Source organism: Diabrotica undecimpunctata, chromosome 5 (assembly GCF_040954645.1).
Source record: "Diabrotica undecimpunctata isolate CICGRU chromosome 5, icDiaUnde3, whole genome shotgun sequence".
Classification (NCBI taxonomy): Eukaryota; Metazoa; Arthropoda; class Insecta; order Coleoptera; family Chrysomelidae; genus Diabrotica; species Diabrotica undecimpunctata.
Genome location: NC_092807.1, coordinates 123,932,344 through 123,953,983, shown reverse-complemented (window position 1 = coordinate 123,953,983; position 21,640 = coordinate 123,932,344). Strand labels below are relative to the sequence as shown.

The window sequence follows — 21,640 nt, the reverse complement described above, 5'->3', positions numbered from 1 at the left end:
TGAACTCCATGGTTTCATGGGCAATATGATGTCTTGCGTTATCCTGTTAAAATATTGCATTTGGAATGGTTTGTAGATAGGAATGTAAAGCCGGTTGCAGTACTTTACCAATACAACGTCGAGCTGTTAGAATACCGTTAATAAGAACTAGAGTTTATCTGCTTCCCAAACATATAGCACGCTACACCATAATGCTTGGTTGTCCTATCGTATGACGTTCAACAGTGAAGTCTATATTTCCTCTCTCATCTCTAAAACATCTTACCTTTATGCGCCCATCAGAGCAATCCAAACAAAACCTAGATTCATTGCTGAAGTAGACTTGAAGTCGAGCCTTGTGCTGTGGTGTCAAAGGTAACACCAAAAGCTGACGGTAAGATCTCAGTCTCATTCCAATTAATCTTTAATAAACTGTTCTTCTTGAGACTATCCTTTCTGTAGCTACTATTAAATCATCTCTTACTTGGTGTACATTGTCCCGTCTATTTCTGAGAGCAATATTCTAGGACGTCCAGACCCTCCACGATAACGATAATTCCCATCTGCCGACTTCCTCCTCCAACCTCTTAACACTGTAGATGGATTAGCTTCAACTCTTCGGGAAATTTCCCGTAAACCAAAACCGACCTCTTTAATGCCTCAATGCTTCCTTGTTCGAAGTCGCTTAAGCGACGAAATTGCCGACAAACGCGAACTCTTGGCATTTTAAATTTTTTCTGTAAAAAACTTCAGTTAAAGAATAGATAGCGAGGTAAAAATTTTATCACATATATATTTTTAGATAAGACTTACAAAGAAATATTTTTGATCCAAACAAAAATAACCGCATACATATATTGTTGCATTTTTTTTTGGCCATCAGTATAGTTATTATTTTATAAATACAAAATATGCTGTAGAAGCCAGAGTGGTTTGAGTATATGAGATATATTTAATTTTACCAAAATGATAATTGTTCCTTTTAAAAAACTGAACAAAATGGCGTTTGTTAAATTTTGATCCGATTGTAAAAACCGGATTCATAACAAATTATGTGAAAAACAATTTGCTAAACAGCCATTCGATGTGGCTTTTCCAAGTATAACTTAGCCTTCATACGTGCTATTAATTTTTAAAAACCTCTCATTTTTAATATAGCAACTAAATATTAAAACTTTCACTAAAAAGTTATAAATTAATTAAGGGATTCGACCGTTACTTGATGGAAATTCATTTTATGTAACAATAAAACACTGAAAACTTTGTATTCAAAACTTCCACAAAATTTATTTTAAACTCTTATCACTACAGCTGTTTCGGCTGATTGTCTTTCTTAAGTGATCTATGTTATGTTTGGCATGCGTTTACACTTTATAGTCTCTAATGAAATAGGTTGAGGAGGGGAGAACTGTTTGTCTCAAGTTGGTCATTCAGAATTATATCTGTGTTTTTTAATTTGTTGATTTCCATAGATTCTAACAAAGATAGTTTAAGACCTTTATTTTGAATGTGAAGAATTTTAAATTCGTCATTAAAAGAATTATTATGATCTAGAAGGTGAAGTGCGTATGTAGAATCTGTTTTTCTATTATTGAAAGCCCTTTTATGTTCTGCTATTCGTTTGTTAAAATTTCTACCAGTTTGACCGATGTAAGTTTTTGGGCAGTCGCTACATTTAAGTTTGTACACACCACTGTGTAAGTGTTTTTTATTTTGGCTCTTGTTGTTTTTAATATATTTGCCTAGGTGTTATTTCTTTGTTTTTTATGTGTTTGGCTATTTTTGGTTTGGCTGGTAGGAGATTTAAAACATCAAAAACTTGTTTACTTAGACGAATGAAGCAAATAGAAGAAAACATCCCTGGGCAATTGCTTATCAAATACAATCCTGGTTTTTCTGATCCCAATGAACAGTTAGTAGTAACACATTTGTTAGAGATGCAGTCCAGTTTTTATCGTCTTAATCCATTAGATGTTAGACGCATAGCCTATGAACTTGCAGAAAGGCTAAACATTAAGCATACATTTAATAAAACTAAAAAAATTTCTGGAGAAGATTGGCTACAAGGTTTTTTACAAAGAAATCCTGGACTGAATTGAAAATGATTGAAAAAAGTGATCAAAGTAGCAATAGTGAAAGAGTGAATAAAAACGAGTGCCTGTGCACTTTTTGTCATAGCACGTATAAAGAAAGCAAACAAGACGAAGGTTGGATTAGGTGCCAAACTTGTCATCGGAGGGCCCACGAAGAATTTGCGGGACAGAAGAGGATGATAATGAGTTTATCTGTGAATTGTGATTGTGTTAACCATCTTCATTACCTTCTTACTTTTTTTTTAATCAGGTGGACCTACTTGCCAAAACATATGGGGCATGGATGACCACATGAAACATGGAACAATTTTATATTTTTTTTTCTACAAATGTTTAAATTTATTTTGCATTTTATAACATAATAACATATTTATACCATAGAGTTATACACTATTTTTTATATACCACAATTAACAGAAATTATATAAAGATATTTTGCTTAGCTGGTCCTCGCTGCCCCGGTCTCCCCGGGGCATATACATTATTATTTTTGCTTAAAATACCCTGAGTTTTTGTAAAATTTGATGTTTCATTGCTATTAAAAAACCATTACAAACTATTTCACTTTGAAAGGTACCAATCTACAATTTTAATTCAATTCGCAATCCCTTAAGTGACAAATGACTGTTCCCGTTACCCATAGCCATAAATCGCTTTTAAAATCTTGGTATATTGTAGCTTATGAGGAATATTTTTGGTACATTCCTCATAATATAATGATAATAAATCAATATAAATATACTTTTGTTACTTTATTGTAATCAATTCGCTTATTCAAATTATTTAGTATTTGACCACACCAAAATCGAGTATTTTGCAGAAATAAGTCGAAGTACAGAGAATAGTTAGTAGTACCACGCCATAATACAAGGAGTGTTCCACGGTCGCAGTACCCAAGGTTACCCCTTGCTATATAACTAAATTAACAGCTGGAGGGGCACTAGTAATAGTTTTACCTTTTGATAGACTCCGGAAAAACTCTATCATGTTGAAATTTGTGAGTATTCAAAAAATATTAAAAATAAAATTGACACGATTAATTATAATTTTGTGAAATTTTGGTGGCAGTTTCGAATATCAGGAAATTATATTCCTGCGGTGATATCCGGGTGAAAGGTTCTTGTTGGCAAGTGGTTAACCTTATATTTTCTTTGTTAAGAGCATAATGCAATACCGCATTCTTTTGCGTTTACCTGTTACCAATTGCTCTTATAATCATTAACTGTTTAATAAATAATATTTAAATTATAATTTATAATTTTATAGTTTAATTTTAGTAGCAAATCAATGAAATTATTTTCAAAGTATCTTTTTTAATAATTAAAAAATATGTTTTTTAAAAATTTTCAAGTATATTTTCATTTGATGGGCTTTTATATTATTTTTTTCTTCTAAAACATTTTCCGTTATTCTTCTTTAATATTTTTATTAACTTAACAATTATAATTGATGTGCGGATCTTTTACATACTGGTGATAGCTCGTAACTGCCTTTATTATTCTATTTATTACATTTTATATAATTAAATATGTGTGCCTTAGTTTATTGATGTGTATATATTATTGGTGGATCTTTCAGCAACTTTATGAATATTATTTTAATCTACTAATAGAACTTATTCTAATTCCAATACTATTTCTCTGTTTGTTCATATACTACAAATGATTTATTCCTGTGATATCATACTTCCTTTTCTCTTTGACCTTCACTATCCCATTTAGCACTAGGTAATCAACTTTCAGAATTTGTTCATATTTTTATTTTCAATAGATAAATTAAAACATATAGGTCTGAATAATATTTTCCTTTATTGTTGTAATTAATTAAATTAAATTTTTTCATTTATACATTTAGTTATTACCTCTAAGTACATAAATTTGGAGAATATATATATATATATATATATATATATATATATATATATATATATATAATATATATATATATATATATATATATATATATATATATATATATATATATATATATATATAGTAGCACTGAAGGCGCTAGAAGTTCTTGGCTTCGATAGTCCTGACTAGTTTTTTCCACTTTTTACGGTACTTCACTTGTATTTTCCAGTCTCTTGTTCCCATTTCTTTCGGTTCGGACGGCATCAAACCACTTCCTTCAGGGTCTCCCTCTTTTTTTCTTCCCCTGTTCTCCTGCTTGGTTTTTTTCTGTTCGCATTCGTAAAACTTGTCCCAATCATTTACCTCTATGTGATCTGGTTTTTTGCGTTATTTTGGGTCTCTTATATATCTCCATTAGGTCCTGATTTGTTCTTCTGAACCATTTCCCATTAGCTTTCTATATCCCACCAAAAACTTTTCTCATGATTTTTTTCTCTTTTCTCTCTCAAATTTCTAACTTTTTTTTCTTTTTGATTCATTGTCTAACTTTCACATGCATACAGCTCCCTCTCTCTCTCCTTGTCCTCTTCCAAATAATGCCTCCCACCTTGCCGGTCCCGCGCCGATCTCCTCTAGGTTCTCACGTCTAGTAAATTTTGCGCGTCAGCTAAGTTTAACGAATTTTGAGTTCGGTGCCTCTTTAAACAGTTGGTAGAGTTCATGGTTGTACCTAGATATCCATACTCACAACCATAACATACTATTGGTCTGATAATAGTTTTGTAGACCCTGTCCGCTTCCGCTTGTGGAGCGGAACACATGGGCGATTCAAAAGTAATCTTTGTTTCCCTTTACCATTATTACTTGAATTTCTGGTTCTTCTGTTCCATCCGTATATAATGCAACTCCCAGATATGTGAAACTTTCTACAGGTTCAATATCGTCCTCTAATTCAACTGTGCGTCTGTTTTCCCTAACTCTTGCCTGTGTTTTTTTGTCTTTTGAATATTAATTTCTAGTCCGTCTCTTTTGCCCATGTTTTTAATTGTGAATATATTTCTGCCGCCTCTTCTGTTCTGCGAGACATAATGCTAATGTCTTAAAATTGTCTTATCTTTTTTTCTGTGCAACTTTAGGTATATACAATGCAACATTTAATAGAAAGAAAAATCAACTATCTTTAAAACGGTTTATTGTAAAAGGTTTTATTACTAGTTTTAATGATTTTTGCTAAATTTTACTGCTATTTTTTAGATTTCTCATTATAACGTAGCTAATATGCATTACAAAATAAAAAAAAGGCTTAATTTCTGTACTCTAAAATAGTGTATTGTAACATAATCTAGGACATTAGGTAACCAAGATATGGTTTCAGATTCAATAAGTAGCAATGAGTCAAAGTTAGGGAGAATATGACAGATATCGATTCATATCGATTTTACGATTATTCCCCATTTGTTATTAAAGACAAACTAACATAAATGAGGTTATAACTCCATAATTAATTAGGGTTCTTTTCTTCTGACTTATAGTATTAAATATTTTAAATTATGATACACATCTCTTGAAAATCTTACATATTTCACAAATATCTTCCCTGTATTGTAGTGTTGTACCTATCTCTTGGAGTTTTGAAATGTTTCACTAACATAATCACTCTATTGCAGACCAATTTTTTCTCATTATTTATATTTTAGTTTGACATAGAATTTTATCACATTGTAGATTCAAAAAAAAACAACTCTATAAATGAATAGAAAATATAAAAATATCAAATAATTAACAAGAAATGTTTGATTTTTGATTTGGTGTGTCACTTGTCAATAATAATCGATGGGCGTTTCGATAATCATTTCTAATTTTGATCATAATTTCCGTAAAATGCGAGGATTGTTCAACTTCGGGCTTTGCTCGTAACATATATATCTAAATATACGCGGAAAGAAGTTATAAAACTAGAAATTAAAAAAATATCCATAATAGTTACTAAAAATTCTTGCAAGCATCACACTTTATCGAACCATATCTTGGGACTAACCTACTCAAGAAATATTTTACAATAGACTATTTTAACGTACAGAAAATAAGCGTTCTTTTTTATTTCATAACGCGTATGCCTAAACGTACATATATAGATATATATATATATATATATATATATATATATATATATATATATATATATATATATATATATATATATATATATATATATATATATATATATATATATTATATGTTCCTACAGCGTCTGCCACCTCTCGCATTTCGACCGCCATCGTTTTCTGTCCATCCATTCGTCTTCTTTGATGTCTCTATCTCTCATTATGTGCCGTAAATTTTCTTCCCAGGCAACTGAAGACCTTTCCATTCTTCTTCTTTGTTGTGGTATGTAATTTAAAGCTCTCTTTGGCCATCTATCTTCATTCATTCGCTTCACGTGACCATACCACACTAGTTGTCTCGTTTCAATTCTGTCTACACTGGAATATACAGTATTTGTCATCCTTCTAATATCTTCATTTCTGATGTAATCTTTTTTGGATACACCACACGCTCTCCTTAGAAAATCCAATTCTACTACTTCTATTCTTTTTTTATCTTTTTTCGTGATCTGCCAAACTTCTGCCCCATAAGTCATAATAGGCTCTACCAAGGTTCGATAGATTGTCAATGTCGTTTCTTGTCTAATATCTTTAGACCATAGTAGAGAGTTTAGAATGTTTACCGCTTTTTTCCCTGCTGCGTTCTGTTTTCGATGTCTCTTTTGGTAGTACCTTTTTTAGATATTATAGATCCGAGATATTTATATTCATTGCATCTTAAATCTAAGATGCAATTAAGCTAAGATTGCTTTAGCTCCAATCAAAATAGATTTATATTAAATATAATAAAAGTTTTGAAAAACGAAGAAAACATAATTTATTCTTAATTTTAATTAAGAAATCAAAAGGATAATTTTAAAAGCTAAAGAGATGTTGATTGTTGATCACTAGTTGCTCTAATGGTTAAATAACATAATCAGGTAGACATCCATCGATATCATCTGTTACAAATTAACTTGGCTATATACCCTAATAGTAACATACAATAACAATCCCCATTTGGAAATTAATAATTAAAATAAAAAAAGTGGAACAGTAGGCGGTACCGAAGACTAGCGCGAAGCTAGAAAATAATATTTTTAAAATTGAATAAAGTAATTTTAATATTTAGTTATTTTTTATATTTGATACAAATTCAATAAATTATTGTTTGCTCCTAACGCCACCTGTTAACGTATTAACAAAGCATACGTTGTTTATTTCTGACAGACCTGTTAATCAGACTAAATGTTAAATTATTTCTTCTTTTTTTTCTGGTGCACTAAATTATTAGTGGTTTGCGATAACTAAATCAAAATGTTCTCTATTCTACGCCACTCTTAATAATTCTCGTTTATGCCTATCCAAGTTCTGATATTGCGAAGCCATGACATGGCACTTCTGCCTACTCTTCTTTTACCTACTCTTTAAATTAATTAGAAAATATAAATAAATATCGTTTGATAGATTTATTTTTATTTTAATCATGAATATACTTGGCTCGGCAATCCCCTGTAGATAATGGCCTGCTTGTTGACAAAATGGTTAGAAGAAAGGATACCAGCACGATGAAAGGAAAACATAATAGTGCCCATCCACAAAAAAAGGGGACAAAACAAAATGCGCGAATTCTAGAGGAATTTCACTCCTAAACACGGCATATAAAACCATCTCAAACACCATTCTTAGTAGACTAATCCCTTATGCTGAAAATGTCCTAGGCGAATATCAAGCCGATTTTAGGGCAAACAGATCAACAATAGATCCACTATTCACTCTGAGACAATTTCTAGAAAAGGGTTGGAAGTATATCAGACACATACACAATCTTTTCATAGACTTTCAGCAGGCATATGATAGCGTAGAAAGAAGCCAAGTATGGAATGCCATGGCGGAGCTCTCAATACCAAACAAACCCATTCGGATGACCAAAGTCTGTATGGAGGGTGGAATATGTAAAGTACGTGTAAATAATAAACTATCTGGCAGCTTTGGAATCAACAGTGGATTCAAACAGTTTGATGCGTTATCTCCACTACTTTTTAACCGTGTATTAGAGAAAGCCATGAGGTCGGCCGGAATAAAAACAGAATTGCTATCGGTTCAAGGTCCCAAGCTGTTACTCGAATATGCAGATGACATAGATCTCGTTGGAGACTCCATCCTATCCACGAAAGACATTTTCACCAAGGTGGAAGGAGTAACAAGTGAAGTAGGGCTGAAGATTAATGAAGAGAAGACAAAATATATGTGTATAAATAGAACTACACGAAGAGACAGAATAGGACAAAATGTGACGATCAACACCTTCGATTTTAAAAGAGTACAACGTTTTAAGTATCTGGAGGCCGTAATCACAGCTGACAACGATGTTACTCAAGAAATAAAAGACAGAATCAGAAAGACATAAAATCAAAAAATTGTATCAAAAAATTAAAAAATCACCCAGGGTTGTAGCGCTACGTGATAATGATGATTGTTGACAAAATATTACTCCCGTCGATTCCTAGCAACTTCCCTCCATCTTCTTGCTCTTAGAATATTGAGGTTTCCTTTCGCATCATCAATGCTTTTTCTAAGCGGTCGTCCTCTACTGTTTCTGGCCTCTATATTTAAGAATGTCAATCTTTTTGTATACTTATTATCTGCCATCCTAGCAATGTGTTTAGCCCATCTCAATTTCTGCACCCTAATAAACTGCACAATATCTGACACACGTCCCCGAAAAGCTTCGAAATCCTCTGAAAAATACCAAGTATTCTGTCATCGTTTTCGGATAAAATCCATGTTTCAGCTCCATATATCAAAACTGGTCTTATTAAGGTCTTGTAAATGTTAAACTTTGGTGCACGTTTTAGGTTTTTATTTCACAAATATTTTTGGAGTCCATGGAGATTTCTGTTTCATAGTGCTATGCGTCTCTTTACTTCATCGCGTGTCGTGTTTATTATTATTATTCCAGATTTAGCCATACGGCTCACACTCCCTCTAAGGGGAAAATTCACTCGTCCCAGATACCTACGGTATCAAAAGGATTGAGCTCTGGTGGGACTCTTTCCATGTTATCGAGTCCTAGGTGACTTGGTATGTCGGTGTATCTCCCAAAAATTTTCGTACGCATCTGGACGTCGAAAGTAACACAGCTTTCTGCATAATCTTATATAGATGTTCATTTAGACCCAGCTTTTTTATGTTTTCTAGGAGGCTCTTCGGGATGACTCCAGTGGTAGAAAGAATAATAGGTATCGTCTGGGTACTTTCCATTCTCCATTGTCTCCTGATTTGTATTTCTAGATCTCTGTACTTGGCGATCTTTTCGTTGTATTTAACACGTAAGTTATTGGTGTTGGGTATCGCCACATCAATAAGTGTTGTTTGCTTAGTAATTTTATTAACTAGTATTTATTACTATTACTATTAGTATTTATTATTATTATTATTATTATTATTATATATATATATATATATATATATATATATATATATAAATATTTTTAAAATCGTAAACGTTTTGTTCTAATATTTAATTAACTTTAATAAAATGAAAGGCAGATATCGAGCACACTTTTCTTAATTTGATCTTGCCCAAGTACTTTCATCAGGGGCATTTCGTCAATGCTTTCAATGATGCTTTAGATAGCGAAAGTACTTGGGCTAGATTAAATTAAGAAAAGTTTGCTCGATATCTGCCTTTCATTTGATCAAAGTTCATTTATTCGAGCATTTAACCTTATAAAAATAATATTTAATTGTTCTAGGTCATATCCTTAGCCCTTATTTCAACCGTTTTGGCCCAGGGCTACCAAGGTGATCCAAGAACCGCTGCAATTTTGGCGGAAGATAGGTACCTTCAAGCGGACGGTCGTTTTGGTGCTCAATATCAACAAGAAGACGGCGTTAACTTCAAAGAAGTAAGCTCACCAGACGGTACACGTCAAGGTTCCTACTCTTACGTTGATCCCAACGGTCAGAGGCACACTGTTTCTTACACGGCTGGAAAAGATGGTTTTATGGCAACAGGAGATGGCATTCCTCAACCAATTCCAACAGTATTACCAGTAGCTCCAACACCTGCTTACCAACCTTTACCACAATACAATCCTCCGGAGTATTCTAGACCACAATCCCAATATCAGCAACAACCACAACCACAATACAGGCCACAGCCCCAATACCAACCAGAACCACAGTATAGACCACAACCTCAATATCAACCTCAACCGCAATATCAGCCACAACCTCAATATCAGCCACAACCCCAATACCAACCTCAACCCCAACCCCAACCTCAATACAGACCTCAACCACAATATAACCCTACTACACCACCTCCACACAGATTTTACCCCCCTGGTAAATTATCTTTAAACAGGTCACCTGATGGTTTCCAATTTAGCTTCAAAAAAGCTTAAGTAGGGTATGAGTGATTTAAATGAAGGAAGAATGAAAATAAGAACACTGTTTTAATTTAAATTTATTATGCTTATACTTGCAATATAGTTTGTATTTCAAATGTGCTAATAATATTTACTATATTGTGGGAAAAAATTTTATTCTACCTTCTTTTCGTGTGCATTTCTGTGGAATGGCTGTGTTGTATAAAGACGACTTATATAGTAAACTATAGAATTTTATAAAGTGGTATATTATATAAGATACAATGAGGTTTTTTGTTGATATAAATTTTTTACTCAATACAATATTTGTGCTGTATTTATTATTTTTTAAATTTGGGAAAACTTTGTACTAAGGTGTAACAGACTGATGAGTACTTAATAAATATAAACAATTTTAAAGCAATTTTTTTTACATGATTTTTTTTCCAAAACACATAGAACCACGTATCCCCAAAAATGCAAGTCTTTACATTTTGTTTAATATTTTTGACTGTCTACCAGTTATTTCTTGAGGCCCTCTCTAAAACTCCTTTTTCTGGTGATGCCCATTGAATTGCTGATTTAAAGAAGTGCACCGTGAAGAGTCGTGTCTCTTCCTGTATTGGTATACTCACCCATATAATTTAGGATTAAGATTATTGGTTATGTTTTCTCCCTTGGGAGCATCCTTTGAAGTCTAGTACAAGCATAAATGCTTTCAATTTTGTCACAGCGTTTGTATTCTTCCCACTGCCAGGTTACTTTGGTCTTGTTGAATATCTTCCTTGTGTTTTTCTTCAATATACATAGATCTTTAGTTCACCAGGTTATAGTGGTAAAACTCCTTTCCATAAGAGGACAGGTTTGTTTGGAATGCTATATTGACAGCATCCTTTAGATCATCCACTGCCATTTCTATATCTGTGGCGTCATTTATAGTACTCCTTGCCCTAGACAGATGGTGGTCTAGATCTTATTTATAAGCTCTCCAGTTAGTACCTAGTGCGTGGGCTCCGTTAAGTAAGTTTAACCTCGACGGTGTATGTTATGTATATACGGTGTAAACAGCTCTCCCCTTTAGAGAAAGGCCATTTTCACATAAAATTACGCAGGAAATTTGAGGCTACTTTTATGTTTATTATTTTCTTTCTAATTTTAGTTATGAAAGTAGGTTTTTGCCTACATTTAGTATGTTTAAATAATTAGTCCTAATCAATTTCATTAATAACTTATCCCTTTTGTTCGTGTTCGTGTTCGTGCTTCCCCAGATCCTTTCGTGTGCGTTGTCGTCACGGCCGATGAACAGCTGCATCCCTATTTTCCTACACTGGCTCATCAACTCCTTAACTTCATTGGTCGGTGTCGCTGCTAAATTGCCTGAAAAAAAAAATAGGCCAAGCATAAAATAATCTCTCTCGGTTCTTTTTCCTCCCAGAACTTGACTCTTCCTGTCGCCAGGTCCTGAAACAGAGATTAATAACAGCAGTAACTTTTGACTTAAAATTTATTTAAATAATTTCATTTCATTTTCAAATGTAATCAATATTTGAGCAAAAATCAGTGACATGATTCGATTTTCCAATTGTAAAAGATTCTAAGAGATACCCACGTGCTTCTGAACTACTAAGAAATACTTAAATTAACCAGACAGACAATTTATTGGAGATTTAACATTGAATAACCTTGTTCCGGAGTTTTATTACAAATAACTCTGCTGCATGTAGTTATAGTCCAAGCTGTAAAGACAAAAATAAGTAATTTTGAGCATTAATTAGTGAATTTTTGAAACCATCGCATTGTTATAAAGTGCAATGCCTTGAGTGACCTACAAGTATACGCAAGTACCTACAAACTGTTGGTTATAATTTTTTAAGGCTCTTTTAAGGTGCAAAAATGGTGTTTTTTGATTATTTTTATTTTTATTATATCAAATCAGCATTTTAGTATAAAATGAGTATAATATTATGAAAGTGCATAAGCTTTAATTTGAGCTACGCTTCTTTATACAAAAATCATTATATTGTAGCTCTTTTAATTACGAATAGAATGAGACTTCGTAAGATCAGATCAGTCAATTCGTTTTCGAGATGCGTTTAATTGTTTATAAAAATTCTTACTAGTACCTTTATAAATTATGCAAAGGAATGAAATGTATGTATTAGACATGCAGTGTTTTATCAGAGATAATGTGTCTAGGGGAATTTGGTGTTTAGAGTCCAAGATGGAAATGGTTTCATCGATGGGAATGTTGGTGAACAAAGAAACAATGTCAAAACTAACTAGTGTATCTGAGGGTTAAATATAAATGTTTTTTAGAAGAATAATGCAATGAAAAGAGTATTTGACAAAGGACGAGGCGTTAAAAACACATGCGCTGTTGTCGAACACTCCATCAACACAGGTCACAAATTTGACTATACCAATGTTGAAATCCTACAAACAGCAACTAATTATAAAAACAGGCTGTTTCTGGAAATATGTTATATTGCTAACACAAAAAATGTAATAAATTACAAAGCAGATACGAATCAGCTAAGCAGTATCTACAGCAATATTCTGCAATTAATTTAAGTCAAAATTAATTTACGGTATACCTGCTACCTTATTTTATATACAGTGTGTAAAAGCCAAATGGAATAAATTCATTATTTAGGTTACTGTACATATTTATAAAAAATTCCGAAACACATCAAATTTAAATTATAACTTGACATTCTTTAACGTGAAAATGCAACCCCTACCTTCAACCCCCTTAGACTGACAGGTACAACCCCTAATTTTTAAAATAGGAAGTATAGGCTTGTGATATATCGTTTGAAAGGTCTTTTTATTCTCCATTCAAAAATGTTGTCGCTTTCAAGTTTATTAAACTTAATTAAGATAAAATAAATTAAAATCATGTGGTTACCGAAATTCGCTACAATACAATCAAAAACTAAAATGTAATGCAAAACGTAATAAAATGTAGAACACGAAAAATAACTGTGAATGTTAATGAATAAGATGTTCAAAATGTTCACCGCGAACGTCTTGGCAACATCCTAATCACGAATAAAACTGTCTTCTAACATTATTTAACATAACAGGCGTGATCGACCTAATCGCAAGCGTTATTCGTTCTTTTAAGTCATTTAAATCAGAAGGTTTAGTTTTGTACACATGGCTCTTCACATATCCCCATAAAAAGAAATCTAATAATGTAAGATCAGGTGATCGCGCTGGCCATTCAATCGATCCTCGCCTCCCTATCCACCGATTGGGAAATATTGTATCGAGGTACTGCCGGACATTAAGTTGGTAATGTGGTGGTGCTCCATCCTGCTGAAACCTTATCGTATTCGCTGGAACTTGAGGGTTTCCTGGATCAGGATATAAATTTGCCAACGTTGGAATGACATCATTTTGAAGTAGTGTCAAATAATTGTTGCCATTCAAGTTGCCCTCAATGAAAAAGGGACCAATGATATTGTTTCCTACAATCCCTGCCCAAACATTAACCTTTTGAGGGTATTGTTCTTCTCTCATCCAGTGAGGATTTTCCGTGGCCCAGTAGCGGCAATTTTGCCGATTAGCATGACCGTTAAGTGAAAATGTACACTCATCAGAAAACATAATGTCTTCTAATTGGATAATATTGTTATCCAACATGTCCATCATTTGCTCACAAAAAAAAAGTTCTCCTATCAAAATCGTCTTCCATGAGCTCCTGAGTAGGTATCATCTTATAGGGATGCAATTTATTTTCTTTTAATATGTTTACTATCGATGTATATCTAGCATTGAATGTAGTGGATACCTGTCTACTCGATACATGTGAATTTTCCTGAAACTCAAGCAACACATCTAATTTGAGTTCATCACTCAGTGCATTGGCAGCTGCTTTTTTATCTGCCTTACATGACCAAACTCGGGAAACTGCTTCTCTATTTTACTTATTGTTCCTTGGGATATAGGCGGTAAATTAGGAAATTTCTCATGAAATAGGCGAGTTACTTCCTGTTGTGTTCGGGTGTTATCTCCGTAACCAATCATTTGTAAAACTGTTATTTTATGCATTTCCGTTAATCTAACCATTCTTCAGAATTGAATTGAACGAACATTTTACTTAAATTAAAATACTGACAACTTAAATAAAACAATTTACTAATGCGTGTTAAAATAATGTTGCCACGGAAATTCTTTAAAGTTTTTTAATGGTTACCATCTAAAGACCACATTGCTATGGTTTTTGTTCACTTTCTCATTATCAAGACCTAAACGGGAAATAAGTTTTGAGTATATTTTAGCGAATTTCGGTAACCACATGATTTTAATTTATTTTATCTTAATTAATCGTAATAAACTTGAAAGCCTATATATCACAAGCCTATACTTCCTATTTTAAAAATTGGGGGTTGTACCTGTCATTCTAAGGGGGTTAAAGGTAGGGGTTGCATTTTCACGTTAAAGAATGTCAAGTTATAATTTAAATTTGACGTGTTTCGGGATTTTTTATAAATATGTACAGTAACCTAAATAATGAATTTATTCCATTTGGCTTTTACACACTGTATAGAAGTTTAAAGAAGCTCGTCTATTCCACTATACACTTTATGTTGTTTTATGTGTATTTTAACTTATTTCAAAAATTGTCATTCTAATTGTGGAAGTGTAAAACAAATGTTTGTCTTATCTTTTTTTTGTGAACAATTCTACCTCGGTAAGCAAATATTTATGTAATTTTATCTTGATGTTGCTTATCTCTTTGTTTTAATAAATTTGTACTTCTGATGAAGCCAACAATCAGTTGGCGAAATACTAAGTGACAAAAAAAAATAGAATTGTTTTAGATTAGATGCAAGGATTTAAAAAACTCTTCTTATTTTTAAAAATACGAAAGACGTGAAGAGATGTTTAAAAACACTTGCTTTAATTAATAAGTTTGAATAAAAAGTGTTACTAGGTATAGGAAAAACGAAAAAAAAATAAAAGAACTTAAAAATAGAAAAAAATTAAAAATAAATTATAAAAAAAAATAAAAAAAAAACTTCCAAACACGCCAATATATAAAGTTAGTTTCTTTGTATCAACAAAAAAAAATCATTTTATAGGTTGCCAGTCCTAAGCCTGGAAGTGTGAAAGGAAGTTCGTTCTCACGATTTCTTTACTTTTTTATTGTTATTTACTATTTATTGCAGTTAAAAACGTTGTACGGATATGCCTTCACGTAATAAGAATTTATTTACCAAATTTGTCTTATCCGCAAATGCTCCGTCCGCAAGTGCTCCGACACCTACCAGTTTTGCCTTTTCCGTGAATGCCAGTTTGTAATAGATGGAGGAATAAGATAATCACGATTGAACTTCTTCAATTGTGAAGTAATAGCGATATTCTTTCAAATTGTAAAATCTGACATTTAGGTATAATAAACGATTGAGTAACAAATGCAGAATCCAATTTTGACCCATAAATAAAGTTAAAATAGTAATAGATGTCTTGAATATAAAAAGTACATATCGTGGTCGGTAGGCTAATAATGTAACACTTAACTCTTTAATATCAAGAAGCAAACGATAACTATAAAATAAATCAATAACAACTGATTCGGTATAAAAACTGTAGAGAAGTATACACCTTGAAATGTGAATTAGTTGTGCACTTAGCTTCTGAAGATTTGTATTACACACAAAGTCCTTCCTAAATTACTTTTTCTGTACGTCAAACATTTATTAGATATAACCCCTTTTTTACGCCTCGTTTTAAATTAAAACCATTTTTTATTTGATTTTTAAGTAAAATAATATATGTATCTTATACACTATTAGCAGTGAATAATCATTAGTTACTACTTTTGTATCATATACAGAAAAGAAAATTGTATCAAAAATATCTGAACACAAGAAATGTGGAAGACAGAATCGAATACAAAAGAATGCAAGCGATGGTCAGAAGACAAATATGCCAAAAGAAAAATGAATCCCGGGAAAAAAAGTGCACCATGCTAAATACATACATTGGTGGAGGCCAAAGTTCAGAAAGCTGGAAACTGTTAAAAAATTTAAGAAACAACAGAAAAATAGATATTATCCGGTCCATATCACCGCAAACTTGGGAAGAATACTTTAAAGATTTACTAACTGAGACAAGAGAGCCCTTTAAACAGCTAGAGAATTATGGTCTACAAGGCGTCAGGCTGATAGGATCACCAATCAAAATAAATGAGAGAGAAGTCGAAACCAGACATCATGCAGACATCTAAAGAATGACAAATCACCTGGAAGGAAATGTAGCTCCTGAACTCATCAAACATGGACCCAAAATACTAATTTAACGGCTACGACAACTTTTCCGGGAATGCATAAGTAAACACGAAATACCTGAGGAATGGAAAGAATCACATATGAGCACCATCTATAAAAAGGGAGATAAATCGAAACCTGAAAACTATAGAGGAATTGCAGTTACTAGTAGTATTAGCAGAATATACGGGATAATAATAAAAAATAGAATAGAAGAAGAATACCAAGATATGGAAGCTGAAGAACAGGCTGGTTTTTGTGCAGGTCCATCTACAATAGACCATGTCTTCTCTATTACTCAGATAATTGAAAAGAAAGTTGCTCGTGGCCAAGAATTCCACCTGATATTCGTAAACCTTAGGAAAGCATATGATAGTGTCTCGCTTGATAAATTATGGGAGGCACTGGGGAAAACAAATATAAATATAGAATTAATGGAAGCCATAAAAACGTTGTACTACCAACAAACAACAAGAATTAAAACAGGAAATCTGATTTCACCGGGATTCAAAGTGACTGAAGGACTAAGATAAGGATGCTGTATATCCTCAACATTATTCAAAATATACCTCGAAGCAGCACTCAACAAATGGAAGAAAAAATGTACGAATATGGGCATATTACTAATGGACTAAACTTTGTACCCTCTGTGCTTTACGGATAACCAGGTCATCATTGCACAGGACTCTGAAGACCTTAGTTACATGATGCGAAAACTATTAGAAGAGTTTACAGAGTGGGGTTTGGAAGTGAATATGGAAAAAACTAAGTACATGAGTATCAGAAGAGATTAATCTATATCAATAACCTTGTAGGTCCCTATCCCGTAGAGGAAAATCAAGAGGTCAAACTATGTGACGACTACAAATACCTAGGAGTAAAGATCACTCAGGACGGAAAATTAGATGCAGCGATTAAGGAATGAAATACACAGGGAAGGAAAGGCATAGCCTTACTGAACAGCGTACTGTGGGATAAAAACATCTCTAAGGAAAATAAAAGAAGAATATACAACACCATAATAAAAAGTATCACAACATATGGATGCGAAGTGTAGCCCTAAAAGACAAAACAGAGAAAATGCTTAGAGCAACAGAAATGGACTTCTGGCGCCGCTCGGCGGGAATCTCCAGACGCGACAGAATAACAAACGAGAGAGTCCGAGAAATCATGGGAGCTACACATAATATTGTTGATGACATCAAAACGACACAACTCAGATGGTACGGACACGTAAGGAGAATGCCTAAGAATAGAATACCAAGACAAATTCTTGAATGGCAACCAAGAGGTAGACGGAGACCAGGAAGGCCTAGAAGAAATTATAGAGAAGGAGTTGATAAAGAAATCAGGAAAAGAGAACTGGAGGACGATCTATGGAACGATAGAATGAGATGGAGATTGGAAATCGGAAGACGTCGAAAGACGTAAAATTAATATTAAACTCACCAGTCTTCCGGGTTGAACCGCGTCGATATCCATTTTGCCGAGCTTTCGACATCCTCTCTGATGTCTTCTTCAGGGCTTCCGAGGTCTCAGTCTCCCGAGCCCCCAGACACTACTACACTCACTAGTCGCTGAACTACTGAGATTGTAGTCGCCATTTTAAATTTGCAGTACTATTGACTCTCCCCCTTAAGGTTAGAATAATAAAATTTGGGGCAGCTCGCCATTCAAGGTCAAATGCTATTCCGAATGGACTATAAAATTTGCAATGTTTACCCATTTTATTAGTAAGCAATGGCTGTGATCTAAAAGTTAAATTAATTAGTTTAACTCAAATGTTAAATTTTAACTGCATAATGATTATTATACTGTATAACTGCATAATATAATATATTAAAGTATAATATAAGTATTATATAAGTGGATATTAAAGTTTTTAAAACACGTGCGATTTTTCTAGCACGACGGCACAGCCGGAGTGCTCGAAATAGAGCAAGTGTTTTAAAGACCAAGTTATCCACGAATGTTTTACGCTATTTTTTTTATTGGTACACTGTGAAATCATGTATTAGTACTACAAAAAATTGAAATAAGAGCCAATAATGTAAAATGGTTGAATTTGTGATGTACACATTGCTGAAACTGAAACGACCATGTTGAAATTTGCAATACCAGCGAGAAATAGTTGACTGGTATGATGCTTCATTCTCAAATACAGAAACCACTAAATATTGCTGTTGGGATAATCCTCTCCGAAAATTGTGAAAAATTTTTGCTCGAAAATGTTCTTGGGTAAGATCCATTTTTCGACCGACTTGCTAATTTGAAAAATTCACTGTATCTACACGACATTATATTTTTGTCGGAAGGTTTTATTGGTGGCGCCCTCTAAGTGGCTATATACAAAACTAAAAAGACAAACCTTGTACCTATTTGTATTATTATGTTGGCCTGGCAACACTCTAGATTCTAGATCATTTGTTATTACCCAGAGTGCACCTGTAGCACGTTTGGTATTCTACCACGGACAGAAGCTTGTTTATACCCCACGCATTACTCATAAATGTCAAAGACGTAAACTACAAGTAGCAAAATAATATAAATAATTAATACAATTTATTTTGACTGAATCTGAGCTCCGAATTGCTGAATTGGCTCTGGTTTCTGAGATTACCTAACCTAAAAGTACAAAAATAGCGGTTTTTGACATATATAATACAAATATACTGAGCGCTGCAATATAGTATCGTTCCCCCAGTGCCAGCTGAAAACAACTGACGTAAGGGTATGCCGTGGATCAGAATGTGGATCCGACCAACGTTTACGTATGGCCAACTTGATAGATCGCAAAAACAATACCACTCAGGTACAGAATATAGAAAAGGGACAAGAAATTACATCCCCTAAATATAACCTAGAAAGCTTAAAAGAAGATTCCATGAAATTTCTTTACAAATTACGACTGGCCAGAGAATTACAAAATGTGGATCGAGAAAATATATCAGCAGAATATAGACAAACATGAAACAAAAAATCAAGAATGGTGGTCGGAGAATATGCAAACGTTAGTAAACAAGAAGAAAACTGCTTATCAGAAAGGAAATGTCAACGAAAAAGGAGGAAGATTACAAGATATATAAAAAATTAAATCGAGATGTAAAAAGAGAAAAAGTGAAAAGTAAAAATAAGATGTTGGATCGAAAATGTGCAGAGGTGAATAGGTATAGGGGTGGAACAAGAGTTGAGCAAGCAAGGAAGGTGAAAAAGTCTCTCCGAAGGGAAGGCAAGGAAAAATCTAACTTACAGTTAATAGATCTGAAACAGTGGAAACATCGTTATGAGGTCTTACTGACAGAGGATAGATGTAAATTTCAAGAAATCGAAATGGAAGAAATATCCGGGCATACACAAATAATTGAGATAACAACCGGAGAGTTAAGCGATGCCCTCAAAAGATCGAAAAACGGTAAAGCAGCAGGACCTAGAGATATCCCAATTGAGTTGGTAAAGTATAGACCAAAAATATTACATGAGATGTTGGTTCAACTATTTAACAAATGCTTAAAAGGACAAAAGATCCCTGATGATTGGAATGTTGGATACATCAGCTCAATATTCAAGAAAGGGGATAAACGCAAATGCTCTAATTATAGGGGAATAACTGTTATCAGCTCAGTGGGGAGGTTGTGCGGTTGAATAATAAAAGAAAGAATAGAATCAGAATACGAAGACATAGAAGAACAAAATGGATTTCGTGCAGGAAGATCGTGCACTGATGGTATATTCGTTCTGCAGCAGGTAATAAAAAAACGGAAGGCAAGCAATCTATCTACTCACCTATTGTTTGTAGATTTAGAGAAGGCATACGATACGGTATCTTTAAAAAAACTGTTTCAAACATTGACGAAAGGTCTTAGTAGAGAGTATGTGGATGCTATCGCAAATATATACAAAAATGCAAGAAGTGTCGTTAAAGAAAGACATTTTATATCTTAATCATTTCCAATAACAAAGGGGCTTAAACAAGGATGTTGTCTATCTTCAAGTTTCAAGCCGGAAACAAGTATCCGGAATGGAAATAGACATAGGCGGTTGTAAATGTCTAACTTTATTTTGAATAATGGAAAAGAATATGAAAAATGGGGCCTCAATATGAATATGTCAAAGACAGAGTATCTTAAAATAGGAGATGATGAAGATCCAGAGTTAGAAATTAGAAACACAAAAACATGCAATGAATATAATTATCTTGGATCTATAATATCTAAAGAAGGCACTCCCAAAAGAGACATCGAAAACAGAACGCAGCAGGGAAAAAAGCGGTAAATATTCTAAACTCTCTACTATGATCTAAAAATATTAGACAAGAAACGAAATTGACAATCCATCGAACCTTGGTAGAGCCTATTATGACTTATGGAGCAGAAGTTTGGCAGATCACGAAAAAATAAAAAAAGAATAGAAGTAGTAGAAATGGATTTTCTAAGGAGAGCGTGTGGTGTATCCAAAAAAGATCACATCAGAAATGAAGATATTAGAAGGATGACAAATACTGTATATTCCAGTGTAGATAGAATTGAAACGAGACAACTAGTGTGGTTGCGAATGAATGAAGATATATTGCCAAAGAAAGCTTTAAATTACATATCACAACAAACAACAAGAAGGAGAAGGCCTTTAGTTTCCTGGGAAGAAAATGTACGGCACATAATGAAAGATAGAGCCATTAAAGAAGACGAATGGATGGACAGAAAACGATGACGGTCAAAATGCGAGAAGAAGAGGCAGAGGCAGTAGAAACCTCGCTTATATATATATATATATATATATATATATATATATATATATATATATATATATACATAAGTCGTCAATCATTTGCATTGTATAAACCTTTTTTGAATAAGTTTACAAGTTCTTTGATATCATGATAGTAGGTACACCAAAAAGTGTTCTTTTGTAAAAAAAAACTTTGTAAACTCTAGTTCTCTTCTCCTGTAAAGTGTAATTTTTGTCTCTGTAATATCAAAT

General features: G+C 33.2%; 1 protein-coding gene across 1 annotated transcript; it reads left to right on the top strand.

Moving 5' to 3' along the window:
• The first annotated feature begins 2,932 nt into the window (after nt 1-2,932).
• LOC140440777 (uncharacterized) lies at nt 2,933-10,805 on the top strand. The gene is made up of 2 exons (XM_072531142.1): nt 2,933-3,069; nt 9,768-10,805. Exons 1-2 carry the CDS (start codon nt 3,058-3,060, stop codon nt 10,419-10,421), a joined length of 666 nt encoding a protein of 221 aa, XP_072387243.1. The 5' UTR covers nt 2,933-3,057; the 3' UTR covers nt 10,422-10,805.
• The last annotated feature ends 10,835 nt before the right edge of the window (nt 10,806-21,640 follow it).